The following is a 23,670-nucleotide window of genomic DNA, read 5'->3' as shown; positions in this document are numbered from 1 at the left end:
TGACAAAAAGCAGTTTGGTGGGTTTGAGACCGATGATGGGACAAAACAAGATATTAGGAGGCGGCATAGGAAATATAAGTTTTAACTGTTCGGTACTTTTAATGGTGTTACCATAGTAACAGCAGTTCAGTCCAGAGAGACACTGATGCGTGGCTGAAATTAAAGTTTACTAATTTTGCATTCATGTACTTTGATTTATGTCAGGAAGATGTAACACTTTGTGTGAATATGATGTGACAGATGAGTCCTCTCACTTCTATTTATATCTGTTCGGTCACACACACACACACACACACACTTCTCCACCTTTCCCTTCTTCCTTCCTTGTCATAATTCCTTCATACCTTTTTCTGTCTTTATCATCATCCTCCACCCTTCCACCCTCTGTTCCACAACTCTTTCTCCTTTACCCTTGTCATTTTCTTCCTTCCATCTTATAAAAACCTCCCTATTCTCATCTCGCCCTCCTTTCATCTGTCCTTTCACCGGCATCTCTTCTTCATTCCTTTTTCTCATTTTCTTTTTGCTAATTGCCTTCTTGTGTCTCTGCCTCCCACCCACTCTTCTATTCCCCTCCCTCTGCTACAGTGGCATCAGTGTGTTTTGATGACGACCCGTGCGGAGGAGGCGGCATCATGTCTGAAGACTCTGAGACTCATTCCACCTGCAGCCTGGGTTCGTCTCCCAGCAGCCCGCAAGAAGAGCTGTCACCCTGCCCCTTTGCCAGCTCCTCCTCGTCTTCCTCCTACATGTCCTCCTCATCTGCCTCCCCGTCCCCCACTCCATCCACCTCTTCCTCCGCGTCCTCCCCGGCTCCTCTGTCCAGGCCCTGCAGTCTTGACCTTCCCAGCACCGTGTCGCTGTCTGACTTCGGCCTCATCTCGCCGGTGCTCGGGCCTCGCAGCGAGTGCAGCGGCGCTTCATCACCTGAATGTGATATAGAGAGAGGTGAGCGATGAGAGAAAATCCGGTTTAACCCCATGAAGCTTGCAGAAACTGAAGATGCAAACCCATGATGCACTAATGCACCATCATAAATCAGCTCCTGCTGATATCAGAAGGTCCCTCCAGCTTTCAGTTTCCCCATTTATAATTCAAAAGTGGTCATTGATATGGTAATATGCAACAACTCAGCCTATTAATGGAGAAAATGTTAATTTGACCCAGTGTCGATAACCTAACTCCACTGTAGATATAGTTAAAAAAAAAAAAAAAAAAACATCATTCAGATAAGGAAAAAGTCACAGACGGCAATGAAAGGTTTGTTTCATGGGTGACTCCATTTGTGTGTATTTGCACACAGAAGGCAGTGAAAGTTAAATGGATGTGTGATGGATGATATTTAAGAATCTATTGTTGGTAACACACAGTCTCCTCCTCCCTGCGTGGCTCACACCTGCTCAAGCAAACATGACTATTAGTCAAAGTGACAGCGAGGCGAGTGCCTCACCTGCAGAGAAATATTCATCTGCATATCGTCCTGCAGAGAGGAAATGATTCACATAACTTTAGTGACCCTTAATAAAAACTTTGGAGATTTGTTAATGTATCTGTCCAGCTTTCGGTCAAGTTTTTCCTCTGTTGTTTTTGTCTTAGAGAAAAGGTTTTAAAATGAACAAACTTACTTTAACACGCTTTGCAACAGAGAACAATATTTTCTATAAAAGGACACATTTAATCAGCACTTTGTTGGTTTAAAAAGAAATTGCCTTCTTTTAAAAATTATGTTAAAGAACAAAACATTTCATGTTCACTGACCACCTCCTCCTTTGCCTCAGGTGACCGGGCTGAAGGTTCAGAGGGAAATCTAGACAATGCTCCAACCAGCAACGGCAACAACAACATCAGCTTGACATCCAGCACCAAGAAGAGCTTCAGCCTGGAAGCACGCTTCAGCTTTCTGAACCTGCGACGCCCACGAGCCGACAACACCAAAAACACAGACAGCCTTTCCCAGAAGCCTGAATCTGGGCAAACTGTGGTCCTGGTCAAAGGAGTGTGAAGAACGGAAAGAGAATGTGTTGAAAGGAGTTTGACTCGCCCTTGACTCATTTTGAACCAAATTGGTGTGAGCTGTTTGTAAGCTAGCTGCCACTGCTGCACTCCATTGCCAGTGTTTGTGGTCAAAGAGAGACTTTGAATGTCATAGTTAGTGTATATTAGCTTTGTAAATATACATCTGTGATTTCCCTTTCTGAAGGACACAGCACCTTTTGAACTCATGTATTACATATAAAGAGCACTGTTATGTTGGCAATGTTTTTGTTAAGGGTGGTGAAAGGTATAGAATTGTTATATATTCTTTCTTTTTTTTTTCACTAAAAGCTGAAAATGCGTCTGTCATAAAAGCAAATGTACACTAACTGCGTGCATCTGAAACCTGCTCTATTAAACAACTCGTAAAAGTGAACTTGTTACTGTTAATGACGTTCTGTATACTATGCAGGAAGAAGTTCTGCGTGGCGCAACAGTGAAAACAAGTGTGGAAATGCTAAAGCTAAATAAATAACTAGTCTGACATGTGCTCCTGTATTTGTTTAGAACGATGTTGTAATTTCGAGATTGTGTATGTGACGTGTCTGAGTTTAGATTCGACTGTTTTACAATTGTTTATTTTCCACATAAACTGCAAATATAATTAAATTTGAAACCGAAGCATGGTGACAAAACCAAAGTGTCTCAATTATATGCACAGAAACGTTCCCCATACTTTCCCCTGAGCTGAAAATGAGGTGAATGATGATTGAGTTCACCATAAGCAGAAGTATTCCCTGTGAACCAAAAGCTCAGGCTTGAGCTACTCGAAACACTCCCTTTCAGATATTTTTTTTTTTTTCTACTTGTGTCAGTGTGATATCATCGAGAGATTGTAAGGTCGTCTCAGGCAGATGGCTGTGTGTGAACACAAAGGCTCCACCCACTTGCAGTTTAAATCTTTTCTTTACGAGGGGCAGCCAATCAGAAGAAAGATTGCATAAATGTGGGGAGAAGGGTGAGTGGATGAATCAAAGTCTAGTATAAGATAAATAAGGATTATTTTGAACTGTGAATCAGAAAATCTACTGTAGTGGAGTCCAAGAATAGAAATATGGTGTTGGAAATGTGTAAAATCGGTCCTCATTAATACAGGTTTGGTTTGTGGGGTCAAGCTGAGACAACCCAGCTGGTTGCCACAAAGGGCTGATTGTGGCCTCAAGGATATAAAAGACTGACCTGACCTCCCTCTTTCCTCCCCTCCATGTGGCAGGCAGGCTCCTGAACTGATGGACATTGACTTTCTTCTCATCCATGCATCCATCACAGCACTGATTTACTGACTTTTCTGTTCATCTTATCTAAATAAAACAGTTAATGCTTATTATACTTGCAGGCACTCCCTCTTTTGTTGAAGGTGGAGTCACGTGTAACAAAATGAGGTCTTCTCCTTAGTTTCTTAGCATTACGTTGCACGAGGGCCCTCAACACCAGTTGGTAGTTTGTTTGTTTTTTAAGAATAACGGTTACTTGTCCTCGGGCCTGTTGGCTGAGTATCAGCGTTTCCATGCTTGGTGGAATTGTTGAGACAGACAAAGGTTTAGTGATGACACTACATGGTTAGGCTGTTGTAAAGCTATTTAACCTGGTGCTTTTTTGGATTACCCACCCTGTAACCATTAGTGACCCAGGTGCTGCTGGATTTTTTTTAGTCTTTTTTTGTTCATCACAGGATTACACCTTTGTGTATTACGTACACGGAAGTGTAACTGAGACGCAAGGGCTGGAGTTTAACCAGGGCAAGTACGTTTAACACACACCTCATTCAACGCATGAAGCCTAGGGTTAACTGTTGGGTCTGTGTTTCCACAAGCCCTGTTAGTTTAGAGACTTATTCCTCATGAAGAACACAAGACATAACACAACATCTTCAACCGGTCTTTAACTCGCTAACGAGGGAAGTTTGGGTCAGAACCAGCTCTTGGAGCTCACGCTCCTCACTGACTCCAGCCCAAATCCTTCAAAGAGCAGCTGTCCTCGTAGCCTTTTTATTGACATGACAGTTACAGTACACATCACAGCACAAGCACCTCTCTCCGTAAAATCCCCAATGGTTCTAAGACAAGGCACTATGTGTGTGTAGGTGTAAGCACCTGTATGCATGTGCAAGAACGTGTGTGTGTATGTGCGACCTTCTGCTGACCAAAAAGGTCATAAAAGCAGGAAGCTTACAACACAAGAAACAGATCTGTCAGGATGTATCTACAATAAAACCTCCCCCAGCACAGAGTGGCTGGAGAGGTGGTCAGGATCAAAGGAATGGCTTTGATCCTACTTCTTGAACAAAGACTTTACAAATTTAAGAACCACAATGACAACATTCAACAATTTGACTTAACATTAAAACTAGAGCTAGTTGGTGATAGGCAGTTAGTGAGTGGGAAAGTAGTCCTTTACGTCACACCAGTGCAGACTCAAGTTCTAATTTTTTTGGTGTCCCAGTTTCTGCCCATCTTAACTTCAGAGGGATCTTTTCGAGGACATGGTCCTTACATAACAGAAGCCAATGAGCCACTAGCTGATCGGGGTCAGAAAGTTCCTGTTACAGTCTTTAGAGACACAGGTGACTTAGAGCCCAACATTAATCAGTCTGTTCTTCTACTTTTTCCTCAATGACAGTTTTGTACTGTTCAGAGAAACAGGGATGAACCTGTTGAGTCTGATGTTGACCTCTGATTTGGTGTAGAGGGAGGTTTGTATGGGAGTGCGTGCCCCCTTTGCTTGTTCCTGATGTGTCAGTTATTTTAAGGAATGATCTGACTATTACGCGCAGTTAGATATATTACACTTGCCAGTGGTGTCTTCTGAACAGGGAGGGATAGCTGTAAAGTGATCAGGATTCAGAGAAGAGAACGGAGCTAGGTGAGGACACTACCACCACTTATTGTTTAGGATATTGTTTCTTTGCCTGAAGGTTTAGCAAGATGAACAATAGAATATTTTAGCTCCTGTTAACAGAACAAAGAGACCGTATTAAATGTTTAAAGTGAGAACATGTAGGGTTTTAACATACGTTCGACTTTAAACTATTCTGTAAGGATCTTAAGAAAAGTACACATTTTTCAAATCTTAAAGCACGTGTAACTAAATGTGCAGATAGACGTCTTTGGAGGCAACTTGTGAAGTTTAAAATTTCCACGCTGACATGTTGGCATTTACCAGGGTCACATGTGACATGAGCTTTGAGCAGCCCAGTCAGCTCTCTCTAATTTCTTTTCAGTGTTTTCCCATGCCTGTCTTCATGTTTACACTTTAACACTGACCTTTTGCCTTTTTTTCCAGTTAGTGTAGTCACATACACAACAACAACATCACATTAACCTTTTTGTCTTGTCATGGTGTTGCCATCATCACATCCTCTAATTCTAAGGATGTGTAAAGACACTGAGATGGATGTGCTGTTAGAAGCACAACAGGCCTCACCTGAGCATGAAGCTAGAATTTTATTAACTGTCCAATTACTTTTAAGCTTCTGAAAATGGATTACAGCTGTAATTCCAAGTTAATGAAATACTTGTGTTAAACACTTTAAGTCTGCACTTTACTCACATGTTGATTCTGTGATTTGAAACACACTGTGGTGGTGAACAAACACAAAACTACAAAAACTGAGCACCAAACTGTCAATGAAAAAGACTAAAATGAATTATTGCCACACAAAGAAAATTACACCTAAGCCTGATTATTGCACACTAACATAATTCATCATTTTTCATCTCTCCTCTACTTCATATACCTTGTTTTAAAAAATGAATTAATAACACAGATTTTTAACAGAAATCACTAAAAAAGATTATGCGAACTTACCTTTTTTCTTGTCCAATCACAGCACGGGGTCAGTAATGTCTACACAACTGCACATTTCAATGAAATTTGAATACAAATAGAACAAACAAACCTAACGACTGGTATGATAAAAGTAAGATAACTGGCTTACCTCACAGCTTTCATGTCAGCAAAGTCTTCAGAAGCTGAACTGGCTCTGCTTCATCCGACCGCTCTTTCGTGATGATTTTCACAGTTGGATTTTTTTTAAAAATAAAAAGGATCAAAGGATTTTACGGTCAGATTGCCACACAGATGATCAAGACGGATATGGCTGGCTTACCTTTTAATTTAACACTAGATGTCTGACTTATCCCTCTAGCACTGGATCCAGTGTTTATGTCAGCTACATGCAATCATGGCTCAGTCAGATGTGGGGGAGGGCTTGAAGTGTCTCTGTCGGGGTTAGGTTATCACAAGGCTGATAGCTGAACATGTCATTAGCACACCTCTATAGCTGACATGATTACTTCTGTTTTGCTTCAGTACAGGATTGCGGTGGCTAGAAATACTGTTATCTGAATATGGCACACTGGCTTCAGAGGTAGATAATGTGTCGTACTTGTGATTATCTGCACAAATAATTGAAAAAGAGCACAGACAGAAACAGGTATAATTCTCTGTATTCAAATTCTGAACATGCCAGTCTACTCGACGCTTAGTGCAAGTTCTGCAAATATCATCATTCACACAACAGGCTGCTGCAAGATTGTCTTGTTTCATCTTTAAATGATTCGTCTAGTCAGTAATAAAAAGACACGTCAGTATTGTGAGAGATGGATATTCATTACAACAATAAATTATCATCAGTCAACAGGTGAAAAGAAGTCCCTCGCAATGGATATTTAAAGCTGAACAGTTTACGTCAATCTTTTTACACACCAACATTACTAATTCATTTACAGTCCGCCTCCACTGCACACGTGCTTTTTCCATTGCAAAAGAATAATGGTACACAGACAAGATTTACACGATTCACATAAGAAATTAAAATATTCAAAATAAATTGATCAAAAAGCCAAGTCAAAAATAAGATAAGCAGTTTTATCTGATTTATTGCGAAGAGGCTTCTGTAATGTTGTGAACAAGAAGTGCACAGCACAGCATCGCGTGGCGTGTTAAACAACAGAAAATCCATCAGCAACTATTTTGAAAATCACTTAATTATTTGTGCAAAAATGCTTCTACATATGTTTATTTAAGTGATGATTAACTCTTTTTCAGTGTTTTACACCACTGTAAACTGCATGTTTTGGATTTCTCCCCTTCATTTTATGAACAATTCAAATTAAATTGGTAAAATCATTAATCACAGAAGCTGCTGTGCGCAGACTGAGGGTGGCTCACGCAGGGGTTTACAGCTGTGCATTGTTCTCATTGAACACAGACTTCTTCAGCATGCAGCCATGGCACTACAGGGCCCATTATACACCCAGCAATGGTTGCTTCGTGCACTGACGGTGACATTTATATTTGCTTTGTGGCATTTTTGAGGGAACAGAAACACTTGTGAGGTTACAGAAACTGGATGGTGCATGACCATGCAAAATGACACTAGCATGGCTTGTGGCAGTGGATCTGACATCAGTGTCCTAATATCCATTCACAAGGGCAAAAATGACAAGTATAATGGCCCACAATACACATTTGTAAAGTGAATCATATTAAAGTTAAAATTAAAATTAAGTTTAATAATTATTTCCCAAGTGTTTGCTCTGAATGTAAATTGGCTGCAGGTGTGAACTGAGTATGAATGGTTGTCTGTCTAGTTGCACTAGCCCTGCAACAACCTGCCGACCTGTCCGTGGTGTACCCTGAATTTTACCCTATAGCAGCTGGGATAAGCTCCAGCATAAAAACAAAACCAAAACAGAAAAATAAAAAAATGGATGGATGGACTGAAAAAAGTTTTCATTACTTGAGCTTTTCTTTACAGTAAGTGCTTGAATATCACAGAGATGGTTCTTAGGTCCACAAACAACTACAATCAGCTGTGACAACTGACTGAACTCCTTCACTTTTAGTTAAACTCTGATGCAATTAAAAGCTAAAAAAAAAACAAAAAACAAAAACCATATAGTAAGCTGACCATATCATTTTTCAAACAATGTTCCCAAGGTGAAGCATAAGCTTTGATGCTGAAAACTCCAGAAAAAAAATGGCCTGTAGATTTTGAGTCTGCAAGTTGCAATGCAATGAGAAAAGCACTGAACCTTTCTTCTTGTGAGATCAAAAGTCCTTTGGTGAGTTGACTCTATGTTTTTCCATTCAAATGTCTCTAAGGATACAGTACAGTTAATGAGCGTAACATTGGCCGGCTGCTTCCACATGATGCAACATATTCCTCATGTTAATTTCAGCATTGGTATTTCAGCGTCTCTAGCCCAAATCCAAATCTAAAACAATCATGTACCTCTATGATTGCAACACATATTGTTGCCCAGGGATTTGTGATGCAACTGTAAAGCTTGGCAGAGATGAGCAGCAATGAATATAGCAGCAGCATCTGTACATGACCGACTGCTGATAGCTGACATCACCCAAAAGAAACTTTCTACACGATAAACTGAGGAAACACGGTGACTTAGGTTAAGCTGCTGTTTGCACCGATGAACCAAAGAGTAAACACGATGAAAAGAGTTTAAAGTGCAGTGCATCGACAAAACAAAAGGTAAACATATTATGGGTACTTGGCAAGACATTTAAGTTTGGAACAGTGACGATCGGACATCTACACGCACCCACATACGCACGCTCAGGTATAACAAACTCAACGTGAAGCCTGTCAGTGAAATCAGCCTGTTTCTCACTCAGCCATCACATCCACAGACAACATGTAGAGACATCATTCGACTGCTGCCATACTGGATTCCCTGTGATGCTGCCCTGCTCCTGAGAATTAAAATAAATATTTTGTTGGTGGTTCAAAGAAACTAACTGCCCCTTCCACCTGACATGTTAACTGTTTTTTTAAACAGCTTTTTTGGCAGCTTATTTAATTGCTAGAAGAAGTGAATGTCACAACAGATAAGATTTCGATATACTCTGAAAGTGATTTAATTACTTCTCAGAAACAGCATGTTGTGTTTTTTTAATTGTGGTTGTCAGTGTCTTTGAAGCTTTGAAGTAATGAGCACCTCAAACATGAAACCCTTGGACTACTTTTCTCATTAGAGTTGTGTGTTTTTTTCCCCCCTGGTCTTTTAATTAATTTTGAATTTCAGCTTCATCATTTCATTTACTTATGTGTATAGTTCAACACTGGTTGGCTTGCTGCTGGTCACATTTTAGGCTGAAAGCACTCAGCTACAATCCAAAAGTACCGTCATATCTTAAATACATCATCCTTGTCTTAAAATTAAACCTGTGATTCGAAACCACAAGGCTGTAGCTCTTTAGTGCTGAGGCGTTCACCGCAGCAAAACAGATCCTGTGAAGAAGTAGAAAAATCTGCTGTGTTTAAGTAGCGATGTCACTAATTCTGCAGCTTCAACCCCGTTACTGCTCCACATCCCGATGAATCCCAGATGTGTCTGTATAATCATTATTGTTCCATGAAATCACTCAGAATTGCCTACAATAAGAACAAAAATGTTGATACTAATTATTCTATTTGAGGAACTGTGTGCCTTATTAGGGCAAAAGGAGTTACTGCTCTTAACACCATTACTTTGTGAGGCTTGTAATGGGCTGTTTTCTAATTTGGCAGAGATGTTTTTTTTTGTTTTTGTCCCAAGATGCCTTGATGGTTATGTGTTTTAGTCCATATCAAAGTGCCTCTTGATTATATCTCCAGAACAGCTTTGTGGTATCCTTGAGTCAGTTTTGAAATTCAAGTCCACATCAGCAAAAGTCTCAGTGAAAGAAGAGAAAATGCTAGCAGCAGTCACATTCTGGGCTTTGTGGAGGCCTTGGCACTTCCAAAATGCAGTTTCAGAAATATATTCCACAATGCCACCAAGTACCTTCCTCCCAATCCCAGCTCCATCTTCATTGTAGCTGGGAGACCTTCAGGGTTGAAGTACTGCTGAAGTCCAAAAAGAAGGGTCCTTCCTGTTTAGGCAGGAAAGTGGTGGGGGTGACGTTATAGATGCCTGCTGGGACATGATCCACCTCCATGTAGCAGAAACCACATCTGCAAGAAGCAAGGAAGAGGCTGTGACGTTAATTTATGGCAGAGGTTGATGTCATTTCAGAGGTGTGGGAAACTAAACATCACATTTTCATTTTAAAAGATTGATTTTCATCAATCTTTTAAAATTGATTTTAAATTTTAAAATTTAAATAATTTTAAAATTAAAATTTTAAATTTTAAAATTGATCAGACTAACTCTTCTTCATTTGAACGACTTTGACTTAAAGGTACTTTCTGTAAATTCTTTTATTTAAAAAAAGAGTTTTTAATCTTCCAAACCTAACCAAATCTATAAACAGAATAATTTGTTGATGTTATTTTAATTTCATTTTTTTAAACCTGGCAAGTAATCAGGAACACTTTCAAATTCTCTTAAGGAAACTGGGTTTGCTAAAAAGACATAAACATCTTAAACAGCAGCAAAAATCTGAAAACATCGTAACACACCGACTGATAAAATGCTGCCCCCTGGTGGTAAAATCTAAAATTACTGCATGTCAAACACTGAACTCACTCAGCTATGCCCACATGCTTGTAAACAATAAAATCCACAGCTTAATACATATTCCTGCTGACCGTTTTAGTATTGACCTGTTAAAAATTTAATGATGGTAAAGATCTACAATCGCAGATGGAGACACGTTTTTGAAGAACAAAATTAATTGATCAATATTTTCAAAATATGCAAATTGTAGTAAGAAACATTTTTGTGATCCCTTACAGCAGTAATAAATAAATACTTTCAATCCAAATTAAAAATAATTTTGTCACAAAGATATCGCATCAGATCAATGTACTGCTCAGTTGTAACAATGGTCCTGATGCTGTAAGCGAACTCAAACAAATCTTCTGCAGTGTTGATAAATGACCAGGCATCAAACTCAGCTTATGGTCAGGGTGGACTTGTTGCTCTGCAGCCTGTGTACCTTTCACGATGATGCCTGCTCATTACTGTACCTGTAATCGCCACTGCTCTTCTTGTGGAAGGCAGCTGAGCCTGGATCACCCACTGTCGACACTGTCACCATCTCAAACCCAACGCTGTACTGCCTGCAGACACAGAACAGAAATAAAATGCAGAGAATAGCAACAACTGACTTCTACACAGATCAAAGATGCTCAAGCTAAAGTCATAGGGTTATCCATTGAATTTCCCAGAGGAACCCACCCGAGGGATTAATAAAGTTTTTATCTTATCTTATCATTGTTGAGGAAAAATAACAGCTTTTTGTTTTGCCTTTATTTGGTTTCCTGCAGTGCAGAGTTGGACTTTAGTGCAACAAGCCTGTGTGTCTCAGTATGTAAGGTAGAAAGAGGGTAAGAGATTGAGCCAGAGGATTTTTATGTGCTAATGCTACATGAGAAAAGTCATTTAGCCGTTGTGCTAATAAGTCACTTGAAGCTAGTCAAACAAATATGCTTGAAATGAAGTAAAAGTGGCAACTCCCCAAATTATTGCCATTAACGAGGCGATTTAATGCCAGAAAAACAAAACAAAACCACTACAAAAACATCTGTCATTGGGATGGTGAACAAACGCCTTAGTTTTTGTGCCATCTGCGTCACTGTTAACCCTCCCTACAGTGTGAACAACTAGAAAAGCATAACCTGGTTTATCTGTTGGACTGCAAATCTTGTTTCAGGCGAACATTTAACAAATTCAAATTCCATTTCACTTCTGAAGTCTTTATATAATAATGTAGCACAGAGTGACAAAGACTTTCAAGTAGTTTTGGCTGTGCTGACATAAATTCCATCAGTTGGTTAGAGATCTGAGCGCCAAAATAAGTGCCGTGACCACGACCCCGGAGGACTAATTTAACCCAATTTTGTGTTATAAAATCTAATTTTCCCAGAATCTTTTTGCTGGCATTTTCTAAGTAGCACATAGATACCCAGACTAAGAAGTTGATGATGCTGATGGTTTCAGTGTTTGTTTTATGTCATCATTTTCTGCTATATGCAGATTATACAACTACGAGCACAGATGAAGTAAAAGTAAAACAAGCTTTTAAATCTATTGGAGGTAAAACTACATGAATGATTTCAATGAAAATTGAAAACTGTGATCCTATTAGGATATTATTGTCATATGGAGACCCAATTTACTCTATACCACATTTGGTATATTGTTCACCTGGATCCTCGGAGCTCGATGAGCAGCGGTCCGGACCGTTCCAGGTTAATCTGATAGATTGGGTTGTTTTTGTACGAGTCTTTGTAGTTTCCACAGCCACCGGCACTGAGCCCCTTCCACTGACCATTGATCTGAAGACAGAAATAAAGTCAGTAAACATAATATCCACAATACCCAACTGTTTGGACAAGGTAAATATATTCACAGAATACAGTTAATATAATGTTGTCTAATTTAGCTAACCAAAATGCCCAAAAATGTACCAGTCCTAAATTGCATGATAAAATACATAATGCACAGAATTTAGTTGTTGATTTATAGATAGCATACCCTTTTTGTGTGAGTGAAGGGATTTGGGATCTTGGAGAAGGTGAATTTGCATCCAGTGTAGACCTGCATAAAGAAACAACCTCCATTATTCTAGGGTTCACATTGTTAGTGGGCAAACTGCTCAGTAAAATATTCAAAGGAAGCAACCAAAGAAAATACCGTACCTAATAATTAGGGGTGGGTTTTAATAATCGATTCATCAATTAAAATCGATTCTGGCTTAGATAACGTGATATCGATTCATTAAAATCCTGAATCGATTTTTTTTAATATAAATGTATTTTTGCCCAAAATTCCAGAATCTCAGGTGAAACGTCACAAAGTTTTGACAACCACCAAACATTTAAAACAGTAAATGAGGGCAGGTACACAGCTTCTGCACAAAGACGTAAGCACAAAGCGCGGACCCGCGGATCAGAATCAGTGAGATGTCGCCTTTCTTACCCGACGGCACGGACACGGTCGAGGCTGAAAGCCGACAGCTCGCTGATTCTGATGTTTCGGCGGGTCCGCGCTTTGTGTTTACGTCCTTTTTGCGCTGATTCTAAAGCTGTTAGTTTGAGCTCTCTCCAAACAATATTGACCGAACCAGCAGCAAAAGAAGATCCCAACTAAGCTTCACATAAACATCGTCATGGACTCCCTCTGACTTTTGCTGTTTTGCTTCCACCACAATAAAAATCACACTTCATGCGCAGCTCTCTCTCTCGTTCTCAGTGTACTTCAAGAACAGTTTCCCATCTAAAAATCTGTTTTCTGCATTATTCGCTTGCTTTTTACGCACAAGTCTACCATTATTTACAGCGCTGTCGGCCGCTGTTTTTTTTCCCTTTTACTTACTTCCGAAAAGAAAACCTAATTTCTGCCGTTCAATAGGCTTCTGAACAAATTTAAACTTTTTAAAATTATACAAAATGCAAAAGGCTTAGCCGTGTCTCTAATAAAACCGCTGTAACTTCAGAGGTAATGTTCATAAGTTGATTAATGGTTTTCTTTCGTTTTTGATGTACTGCAGAATATTTTTATAAAATCCCAGAACAGGAAAATCACCTTCATGTTTTTCTGTGTTTTATCTTCAGCTACTTTGACACAAAGGCATCTGCTGTGATGCTTACACCTTTGAGTCTGGAAAGTGTCAGCTTCCTTTTTATAGATACAAAAATATGTAAATGTACTGATATGAATTATAATATTTCTGACTGTCTGAGGAGAAATTTCCCAGATTCAAATCGAATTGAATTGAATCGAATTAAATTGAATCAAATCGATTCAGGACCTAGAAATCAGTGACGATACCCAGCCCTACTAATAATACTCCTTCATCATCTATAACTTTGTCAAAATGTGAATATTGTAGCTCAAAACACCGTAGAAAACTGAATTCTTAACCATCTGCTCATAAAATAGATCTTTTATATCAGTGCCATTTTGGCAAAAGAAACATCAGAAAAGAAATCAGATTTTCTGCTTCATGCTTTGATCTCTGGTGAAAACACAGTGAACACGAGAGAGTTCAATCAGTTATTCCAAAGATGATATTCATAGAGAAACACTGATGTGAGCTGATAGGAGGGGATTTTTTCTTCACGGCTGGCTTGTTGGAGACAGAGGGAGAGAGAGAAACTGAGAGAAAGCCTGCAGTGTTTACAGCAGTCGTGTTGCTGTTACAGAATTCACACACACATAAAACACAAAGCTTCCAGCTGACACGTGCACACGAGTGCACGTTGTTTTTTAATGAGGGATTTCAGTATAAACTGTTTTCCCAAGTCCTTACTGCGGTTTGCAAGAGGAGTCCATGAATTATAAATAACTAAAAAATATATTTGGGTCACGCAGCACATGCCTGCACTTAAAAAGTCTCTGAGAATCTACACTCAAGGAGCTGCTTTTTCAGACAAGCTGAAGTGGGTGTAGCAGAATAATGTGAGAGGTGAATTTTAATTTATAGGGAGAGGAGATCAGAGAAGAGCAGTCACTGTTCCTAACTGCATGTATAAGTATGTACAGTAAGTCTGACAGAAACAAAAACAGACATCGTGCTTATTCTAGCATAACCAGGTTTTGATCCTTATGAGTTTGTAGGAAACACAACTGAAACTTATAGATCAACTTGGCTCCTGTGTACTTGAGTTCTTCTGACAAAATGCCCAATAGATAGCTTTGAAACTGTTGTTACCAGCTGTCACATCAAATTCTAGTTAGAGTTAGAAATAATTTCAGTAGTAAAAAAAGAATTAAGACTAGACTATATAAATTACTTTTCAGATTGTACTTCTGTGTATGAGCATAAACAGAGTTAACATCTCTCACCCGCAGTGTGTAGTTGATGGTGGTCTGTTTCTCGTACTGGGAAACCACCAGGGTAAAGGTGTGTGTTCCTGCACTGGTCAGCTTCATCTTGGTCAGATAGTGTGGACTGTTGATACGGATGCCATCTATGAAAGGAGGGGGATCCGCTGGGGAGGAAGAGGATGTATTCAAAGTAAATAACCACACTGTAGCTTACAGATAACGTAAAACTTTCTTCAAACTCAACTTCTAACTGAATTTCTTCTTAACCCCCAGTATCTATTTTAATGGGTAGTAAATGTTAGTGAAGTGGAGTTTTTCTTTGTGTCGTTGTAAAAAGGGCTTTGCAATAGACTAATCTCTTTCTTCCAGGCATCTGACCTTGCTGTATGCGGCGGAAGGGCAGAAATAAAGGCTGCCATCAATCTCCTGCTACCATTCATCTATAGTGGAACAGTCCTTGCTCGGTGGTGCAGAGAAAGAAAAAAAAAAGTCCTCTAAGGCATCTATCAAACCTCACCTGGATAGTAAACCTTCTTGCCATCCGTCTTGTAAACGACCAGTGTGATGAACTCTCTGTTTTGTGCAAAATCATCCTGGACAGACACAGTCATAGCACAAAAGTGTAGCATTACAGTATCAGGCCACCACATTAATGGAAATGAAATCTGGATGAAATAAAAACATATCAGATCTGTGCCTTTACCTTATCAGTGATGTGTCTGGTGAGAAGCACCCACACAGCAGCACCACCAGCTGGACACTGAACCTCCAGCCTGTACTGGGGATTGTTGGCAAGACTGTAGACATCCTTCACTGGACCCTGCTTTCCATCCCAGGTACTGCAGATGGAAAAGAAACCAGAACATAGACATGTCAGTGTAGAATGTCACAAAATGTACCAGAATATTTAAGTGTAAGATACTATGTAATGTTTTTTGTTCCCTTAAATAGTCCTTAAAATGTGAGTGACAAACTCTGCATCCATAAAACATGAGTAATATAAATTAACAGACACCTGTGAATACAGGAGGAGTTTTTAAAGAGTGCAGGATTCCAGCTCAGGTAGATGACATCATAGTACTGACAAAGGTCCTCCCATGCGATCCAGAACACACCTGGAAAGCAAACACAAGTTGATCGTTAACACTAATTTATCATTTTTTAATCATTTTAAGTTTGCCAAGAGAGATAAAAATTGTTTGGATTTATACCCTCACAGTGACTTCAGGTATATACTGGATTTCATTAGCAACATATCGACTATGTCATAAGCTTATGAATAAAGTCAGCGCTGCACATCATGGTGAGTAACTTTTGTAACTTTTGCTTTCTTAGCAAGTGATTTTAATTTTTAAACACTCTCCAATGTTTATTATTTGTAAAGCATAATATTTTTATTCTACCTTCTTAAGCTCTTTTGTGGATACTATTTCATTTTGAATTATTTTTTTTATTTATATGGCACCCATTCACAACAGCAGTTATCTTTCCATCCACTTTCTTCTGTTTATCCAGTTTAGGGTTGGTGGAAGCCGATCCCAGCTGCCTTTAGGTATACCCTGGTCATGTTGCCAGTGAATCACAGGGTGGACACAGAGAGACAGATAACCATTCACACGCAACCTTTTTACCTACGGCCAATTTGGAATCACTAATTAAGCTAACCTGACTAACTGAATGCCTTTGGCAAACTACATACAGAAAGATGGTGGATCTGGTGACAGTGAGAAGGAATCAGTTTGCTAATCTATCCGTCCATTTATTTTCTTATGTTTATCCAATTCATATTTTATTAAACTGCAACACCGGTAAACTGTCTTCTGAGATATTATAATGGCAAATGTTAAAGATTTCAGCACCTCTGTCTCTCTCTGTGATGAGAAAGTGTAAACACTAAAACCACCTGACAGAGGCAACCAGAGTGAGGCATACCCTCTATTTAATCTAGCACTGTGTGAGTAATTTTATGCATGATGCAAAGTGCCACATATTTCTATAACATTTAAAATACCCTTTGATTATTTAAGAATGTGACTAACATTTTCACAAGGTTCTTAAATGCACATACAGTAAGTGTACATACAATGTTTAAAAAGCGTAAAAAAAAATAAATAAATAGTGCATTAGTTACCAGGAACAGAAAAACAAACCGACTGTAGCAGCTAAACTGCGACTGAATATGCTCCATACCCTGGAATTACTTAAAGACACAATATAAAGACCTATGTGTGTGACCAATGTCAAAGTACTGAATGTAAAACTCAATAAACTCAGATACCGTTATCAAACTTCTGAGCTGTCTTGGGGTCAAAGTTGAGGTATTTCAGGAGCTCAGGTGTCCAGTTCTTCTCATCGCGCTCACTGTAGCGTCCCTTCCACCGCAGATGACTCCATGGATTCTTTAGCTGCAGGAATCGCATTTTCTACAAGAGAAACAAACCCGCAGGTATGAGGTTAATTACACAAGCAGAAAAAAATGACAGAATTATCTACAAATACTACAAACTAGTGGGTTTACTAAACATTTACTAAGCAAGATTATAAGAATGAAATGCTCATTCTTCAGTTTAGCGTCATGAGGAATTTTTGTATTTTGGGAAGTTTCAATTTTTTTTTTCTTTTTTTAAAAACTTTTTTGTTTTCATCATTTTCTGAACCTACTGACATGAGCAGCTTGTTAAGGAAGTCATAATTGACAATCACTAGCAAAACCATGCACAGAGACCTTTTAGAAGCTTCAGAGATACCTGCACAGCCGGTTAGCAGGGCTGAATTCAATTCATATTGAAATATTGAGTTCACCAGTGTTACGGATATCGGAGCTGCAGCAGGATCAGTATAATATAAATGTCATAAACCTGATTTCCCCCCCATACTCCATCTCTGAGTCAATATAAGGCAGATGAAAAATTGAAGGAAACACTGAATGTGCAACCGCAATAGTAAGACAATCCCATCGTTCCTTTATGATCATCTTTGTATACAAATTTAACTTGATAAGTGCTTAAAGAAACAAATCAGGTGAAAAGTAGAAACATTTTCTCACAAACATCAATCTGACTTTTTTTTTGCAACAAAATCAGTTCCCCCTGCTGGAAATTAGAAAGTCCACTATCCATTGTGTATGAGGGCCACTAATGGCTTGATGACCTTCACAGACGGCTTGATGTGTATAAACTGACAGTATAATGTAAATAACCAACGCTAACCTTGTATTCCCTGATGTCAAGAACAGCGTAGGCGTGTGTTGGCACTAAACCCCATCTTTCCCCTTCCTCTTCTGTCATTACACCCGTTGCTGTGGTGATGAGAACGTCACCCCTGTGAAACCTTAAACAGGAGAGAGAGAAGCACACACAGAGTGAGAATAAGCACAGATGTTTAGTTGAGGAATTTATTATGGCCTATAAAATAATTATGCCCGTGCAAGTCTGTGCACCTACCTCTGGAAGAGCATGCGGAAGGTGTCGTCCCTGTTGAACGACTGATTGTCAGAGTGCATAGCGATGCGTTCAGGGATCCAGCCAGTGAGAGCATGCAGGTCAATATTCTGTAAAAATTAGGCTATTATGAAAACAGTTCTTAAGAAAACTAATTTCTTGACTTTGACATCAGACTTTTTTCGAATTCAGAATATATGCAGAAAATTGTTCAACAGCATGGCAACACCAAAGCTTTTTGGGGTTACTAAACCTGGAAGTGAACTAATTACAAAGACACAAATGTATCAAGCTAAAAAAAAATATGCACATTTATTTTTAAATATATTTAAACTTATTGCAACTGTACATTCCTTTCTCCTCAGTTCCAGCAAATCCCTGCACAAAATATTTTACTTAATTACTTTTTATCGGGGAGCTGTTTTTAGATGTTACCAGTTTGCACCAGGAGAAATCACTAATTAACAAATGTCCCGGTTTACTCACTGAGTTGGAACCAGGGAAGTCGTAGCCGCCCATCACCTTCATGTAGGCCTTCTCAATCAGGGACACCCAGAGCTCGTTCCTGTTGCTGGAGTAGGAGCACAATAACTCTCCATTGCGATCCACTGGGAGGAAGTCATCTATAATAACCTGGAACAGGCAAAGAGTTAGTTTCTCAGTTTAAGGAAAGCAGGAGTAATATAACAAAGAACATAACTATAACTTTTTCTCATGCACAGCAGTTATCAGATAGAAGTAAGACTTTTTCCCCATTTTCCATTTTTTGAAGTAAAAAAAAAAAGGGTTGAATTTGTATACTTTTATTTAAAAAAAAAAATCTATTGTTATATTTAAATTAACACCAGAATGCATTATTAAATCTAAAACAACAACAACAACAACACCCCCCCCCCTCCAAAAAAAAAAAAAAACCTCAACTCACAATGTAAAGACAAAATATTTGCAATGCAAATAACCAACAGGTAACTAACTGTTGTAATTCGTTGTTTACCTTCCTGGGAACTCCGTTGATATGGAGTTTGACCATGTACTTTCCACAGGGGTTGTATTCTGGCTCTCCTCGTCTGTTCTGAGGGTAGATTATGCTGCAACACACACACATGCAAGGTTCAATGGCTATTTTGCTTTTTAGTATGAAAGACAGTTTAAATTAAAATGCACTGCATGCTGATGTGCCATAAAAACAATATCAGTAAAGAACAGAAGCTACACAGCACCTGGTGATGAGTTTTTTGTTGTAGCGTCTCTCGTAGGCTGCACTGATGGCTAAAGAGGCCACAAACGAACAGTCAGATACCACCGTCTGGACAGAAGATGAAATGAGGAAATCAATGTGAACGGGTTAATATATAATTACATACATTTAAATACATTGCATAAAATCACCATTACTATAAGTCTGAGTTTGGACTTTTTACACTGAATGTTCATGCTCTTATTACATATCAAAAGGTTTTTTAAATAGTCTCTCATAAAAACGCTTATCTGTGGTGTTACTGTGCCATCTACTGGATGAATTTAAGCAGTAAACAAAAAAAAAATTCTTTACCATACCCATGGTAAAGAAACAAATTTTAAATGCATGATTCTTCAATAACTAACATGAGAAAAATAATTGTGGTAAAGGACAAAGTTTGAACAAGATTTTTATTTAATATTTAAATATAAGCATTTTAGAAAATACATGTAGAGATCAATTGAGGATTATGGAAATAAAACGAAACCAGTCCAACCTGTTTGATGCTGAAGCTGGACACAGACATGATCATGGTGGGGTTATTGCAGATCTCATCTGGCCGAACCCAGCGGGAGAAGATGGCTTTCTGTTTGGGTGACAAAGCCAGTTTCCCTGATTTGTCCCTGGTGAGAAGAAAAAAATAAAATAAAAATAAAAACTGTGTTTAGCCAATTCAGTCACACATTTTATTTTTCTATGTCACCAATTTTCAACTACAGTACGTTTCTGTCAGTAATTCCCACATGCATTGGACCAAAGCTTCATATATGTAATGTTTTCTACTAAAACCCACATTTGTTATACGAATTTAACCTGGAAAAACTTCTTACAACCACATCTCAAAGCAAAAGTGTTTTAGTGTTGAGTGTTTCAGGTATCCTTCCCTTCAATGTGTCAAGAAACAGATACTGCAGTTTCTACAAATCTTAAGACTGTCTCCAAAATACATACATCTGCACATGACTTTTCTCTCCTGAATGTCTAAGTGAGGCTTGTATTAGCTTTGAAATAATGTTACTATTATAAAAACTGACTGCAAACAATAAAGCAAACTCACGATAAAGGTACAGGAAAGGCAAATCGCTCTTTAAGGTCCACGCTCATGAAGGGCACATAGGCTATGCCATTGATTGTAGATGTACTCCTGAAAATAAAGCACAAGTTTAATGAAATAGAAAAGCTTTGACACATAATTTTGCAGTAGTATTTTACATATTTTACATAAAACATTAATACATTAAATATTACATATTTACATATTTAAAAGGATAAAACCATTAGGGCATTAAAAGGCCCTATATAAGTTTTCCAGGCATCTTTTGCATCCAAAGATTTTCAAAATAATCTCATCAAAGGCTGAGGCAGTAATTTCATTTGCCACCTGGTGCAGTGATTTAGCACAAAACTACATTCGAAATAAATGTAAATGTTATACTTTCTAAAAGTTTTCAGCAAATAGAAGGGTATACTAAAGGGATACCCAGAAACATTGGCCTTTATGACATATTCAGTGAGCCTTCTCACCTGAGTACCTCGATCTCCTCAGATGTGTAGCGCTGACCTTGGGGCTCACTGGACTGCACAGCCCGGACAGTTTGGGACTGCTGTCGGTCATTGAGGCTGAAGTCTGGCCCAAGAGGGAGGAACTGGCGGACAGGTCCTCCTGAACTGGCACCAGTGCTGGGCTTGGTTCCAGGAGCCCCTGTCCTGTCCTGAGCTGAAGCCGATTTGGACTGGGATTCTTTAAGACCTTCGGCTCTGGCAAAATATAGTGGAAGAAGTTTGTTTTGTTTTTTTTATGCATTTTGTTAACATGCAAAAAGTGAAAACAACAACAACAACATTAAAACAAAAAGCTCTAGAGCATTAAAACAAATGATGAACATTCTAGTTTACAACACAAAACCAGGACCATTTTATATGTACCTGTCTAAAGCTTGACGTGCCAGCTGTTTCAGTTTGTTCTGCAGCACTTGCTCAGATGTTTCACTGGACTGGTGAAAACAAAACAAACAAAAGAAATCAGGAAGAGGAATTAATGTGAGCATGAGTAGGGATAATATGAGGGAAGTCTTAAGTGTCAGTCAGTGAGTGATAAATGAAAAACAGAAAGGGGCCTAGTGAGAGACTAACCGTTTTAATGCACAGCTCCACAGCCTGAGTGTACAGTTCAATAGCTTCATCATCATTTCCCTTTTCATCTTCTTCAAAGGCTTGGGTAACCAGGAAGTGGGCACGTTCCAGGTCCACCTGGTGCCGGGACTTCAGTGGGTCACTTTTCTGTGCTTGAACTAATGTCAAAGGTCAAAGGAAGGAATGGTTAAGACGACAGGTAATTTGACCTAATTCATTTTCCCATGGAGTCTTAATTACATTGTTGTCATAGAGGATTTTTAATGGACACCGAGTTATCCAAACCTGTTTTTAGCACATTATACTTGAGTAAATGAAAACTCAAGATGAAAGTTGGAAATATGAATATCTTCATTACAAAACAGATTAAGACCAGACACTAGATAAGGAGATTAATGCTCCCTAGTCTCTCCTATCTGACCCAAAGACTCATCTTAAGTACTGTCTGCCCATATTTGTCTCGCATTGTATTCAGTAAGTAAAACAGAATTTAACCTTCCAACAACTTTTCTTGAGCCACCTTTAATCTCTTGAACAGTGCTGAAATAGTGCTTAAACTATCAGTTTAGTAAGTTTACTGGTGCAGCTTAATACAACACCATACACATAAACTCCACCTTTAAAAATGTCATAAAGCAATTATTATTCTTTGTTAACGCTGGCTCAGACAGGTGCTAAGTTAACTTAGTTGTGATTTTTTTGGTAGCTTTCTGGATAAATGATAGAAAGATGATAGAAAAAAAGAGCAATCAATTTCTACATTTTATTTCATAGAAATCACTAAACAGCAATACCCAGCATTACACATCATCTAGTGGTAACAAGACTCTTGTACATTCTGTGGCCACACCCATGTGAACACACAAATCAAGAGCATGAGGAGAGTCGTGGAAAAAACTGGTCAGACAAAAACTGAGAAACTATGTCCTTTTCAGTAAAAAAAGAGAAACATTTTCTTACCCATTAAACACATACACCTCTTTAAAGGTGTTGCTCAAGATAAATCAACAACTCAGTAAAACAGGATAATGAGTGTCTTTTAGACAACAAGTTTAATGAACAACATGTCCATACATTAATTAAAATGGGAGTATATTCAGTTCCAGGTCTGTATTTTCATTCTATATTACTAGAGTAGCTTTTATGTGATTTATATTTCACATTAAGCCTTCATTTGTAAGTCATCTGAAAAGCCATCGGAAGCAAAACCCTTTGTGCCTATTGTGAGGTGAGCTTACCTGCATTGTGGAGGGCTTGAACCCGATCCAAGTATTCATTCACTTTCTCCTGGATCCCTTCCAGTTTGGACCCTGCCATGCCAGCATAAATGAGGGCCTGAGCTGCCTCCTATGGAAAACAAACATAAAAGAGGCAGCGGTTAGAAAAGTATCACATCCGGTCACTAAGTACTGGCATCCAGGGACACTAGCAACCCTCAACTTTGACCAAATATATCTGTAAACTGTTGATTCGTAAAGTAGTAGACTTCTTAAATCTAATCCTGCGGCTATTACAGAAATGAAAGTGAGTTTGAACTTCTAAGATTAGCAAAATGCTAACCCTGAAAAATGGCATACGTTTACAGGTAAAACTTATTGGCACTTACCTTATAATAAAATACAGCCTCGTTATATTTGCCATTCTGGTCACATGTTACAGCTGTTTTGGCAAAAGTGACAGCATCAAGTTCCAGCGCCGCGGAGTCCATGTCGAACAAAAGTTGTTGACAAAGTGACAATCTCTCAGTTAGCCAGAACAGGCTAGCTAACCGTTAGCTACCTATAAAATGTCTACAAACAAAATATCTGCTTTTCTCTGTTGGCACTGTTCATTCTATCAACTCGTAAAAAACATAGTGAAGATAATGCTGATACGTGGTGTTGATCCCACAGCTAAAACTGCCACGGTAAAAGTTTTCCTCTGCCTTTTATCAAATGACTACAACATTAGCAGACACCAAAACAACCATACTGTTTCCGGGAGACAATTCGCGCAGTCGCAGTAGAAACGCTAGCGCTGTTGAAGAGCGCAGATATCGGGGGTACGACGTTGCGTTCACGAGCAGGGAAAAACAACATGTTTTAATACAGCTAACGTTATT

General features: G+C 38.8%; 2 protein-coding genes across 3 annotated transcripts in view; one reads left to right on the top strand and one right to left on the bottom strand.

Moving 5' to 3' along the window:
- Positions 1–2,518, top strand: part of sh3bp5b (SH3-domain binding protein 5b (BTK-associated)) — a 30,690-nt gene extending 28,172 nt beyond the window's left edge. Inside the window, exons 8-9 of the mRNA XM_006791779.3 lie at positions 589–948; positions 1,779–2,518. Of these exons, the coding sequence (XP_006791842.1) occupies positions 589–948; positions 1,779–2,002 (584 nt within the window). The 3' untranslated portion in view covers positions 2,003–2,518. The remainder of the gene's footprint in view (positions 1–588; positions 949–1,778) is intronic.
- On the bottom strand, positions 847–23,543 carry capn7 (calpain 7). Of its 2 annotated transcripts, XM_087848405.1 has the most exons (22): positions 23,176–23,543; positions 22,808–22,916; positions 21,570–21,727; positions 21,363–21,430; positions 20,961–21,194; positions 20,494–20,580; positions 19,933–20,059; positions 19,417–19,502; positions 19,191–19,284; positions 18,683–18,829; positions 18,200–18,306; positions 17,966–18,086; positions 17,035–17,179; positions 15,772–15,871; positions 15,460–15,595; positions 15,274–15,349; positions 14,775–14,920; positions 12,462–12,524; positions 12,132–12,262; positions 10,952–11,044; positions 9,825–9,994; positions 847–927 (listed from the first exon to the last, which is right to left on the bottom strand). In XM_087848405.1, exons 1-21 carry the CDS (start codon positions 23,275–23,277, stop codon positions 9,850–9,852), a joined length of 2,475 nt encoding a protein of 824 aa, XP_087704531.1. In that variant the 5' UTR covers positions 23,278–23,543; the 3' UTR covers positions 847–927; positions 9,825–9,849. The 2 variants fall into 2 exon arrangements, with proteins under 2 accessions (XP_087704531.1, XP_087704530.1); XM_087848404.1 differs by lacking the exon at positions 847–927 and having other exon boundaries at positions 9,588–9,994.
- Between the last annotated feature and the right edge of the window lie 127 nt (positions 23,544–23,670).

The sequence above is a fragment of the Neolamprologus brichardi genome, chromosome 11 (genome assembly GCF_056152115.1).
Source record: "Neolamprologus brichardi isolate AB-2024 chromosome 11, ASM5615211v1, whole genome shotgun sequence".
Classification (NCBI taxonomy): domain Eukaryota; kingdom Metazoa; phylum Chordata; class Actinopteri; order Cichliformes; family Cichlidae; genus Neolamprologus; species Neolamprologus brichardi.
Note: the sequence above shows the minus strand (reverse complement) of the source record. Positions and strands in the feature narration are given on the sequence as shown.

What these genes read in the sequence shown, in the direction of transcription:
- capn7 (XM_087848405.1), bottom strand. Translation starts at nt 23,277, where the DNA reads ATGGACTCCGCGGCGCTGGAACTTGATGCTGTCACTTTTGCCAAAACA. An exon ending in ACTTCCCTGGTTCCAACTCA is followed by an intron (nt 18,307 to 18,682) that starts GTGAGTAAACCG and finishes TAATTTTTACAG; the next exon opens with AATATTGACCTGCATGCTCT. An exon ending in CCATCAACTACACACTGCGG is followed by an intron (nt 12,525 to 14,774) that starts GTGAGAGATGTT and finishes TTCTTTATGCAG; the next exon opens with GTCTACACTGGATGCAAATT.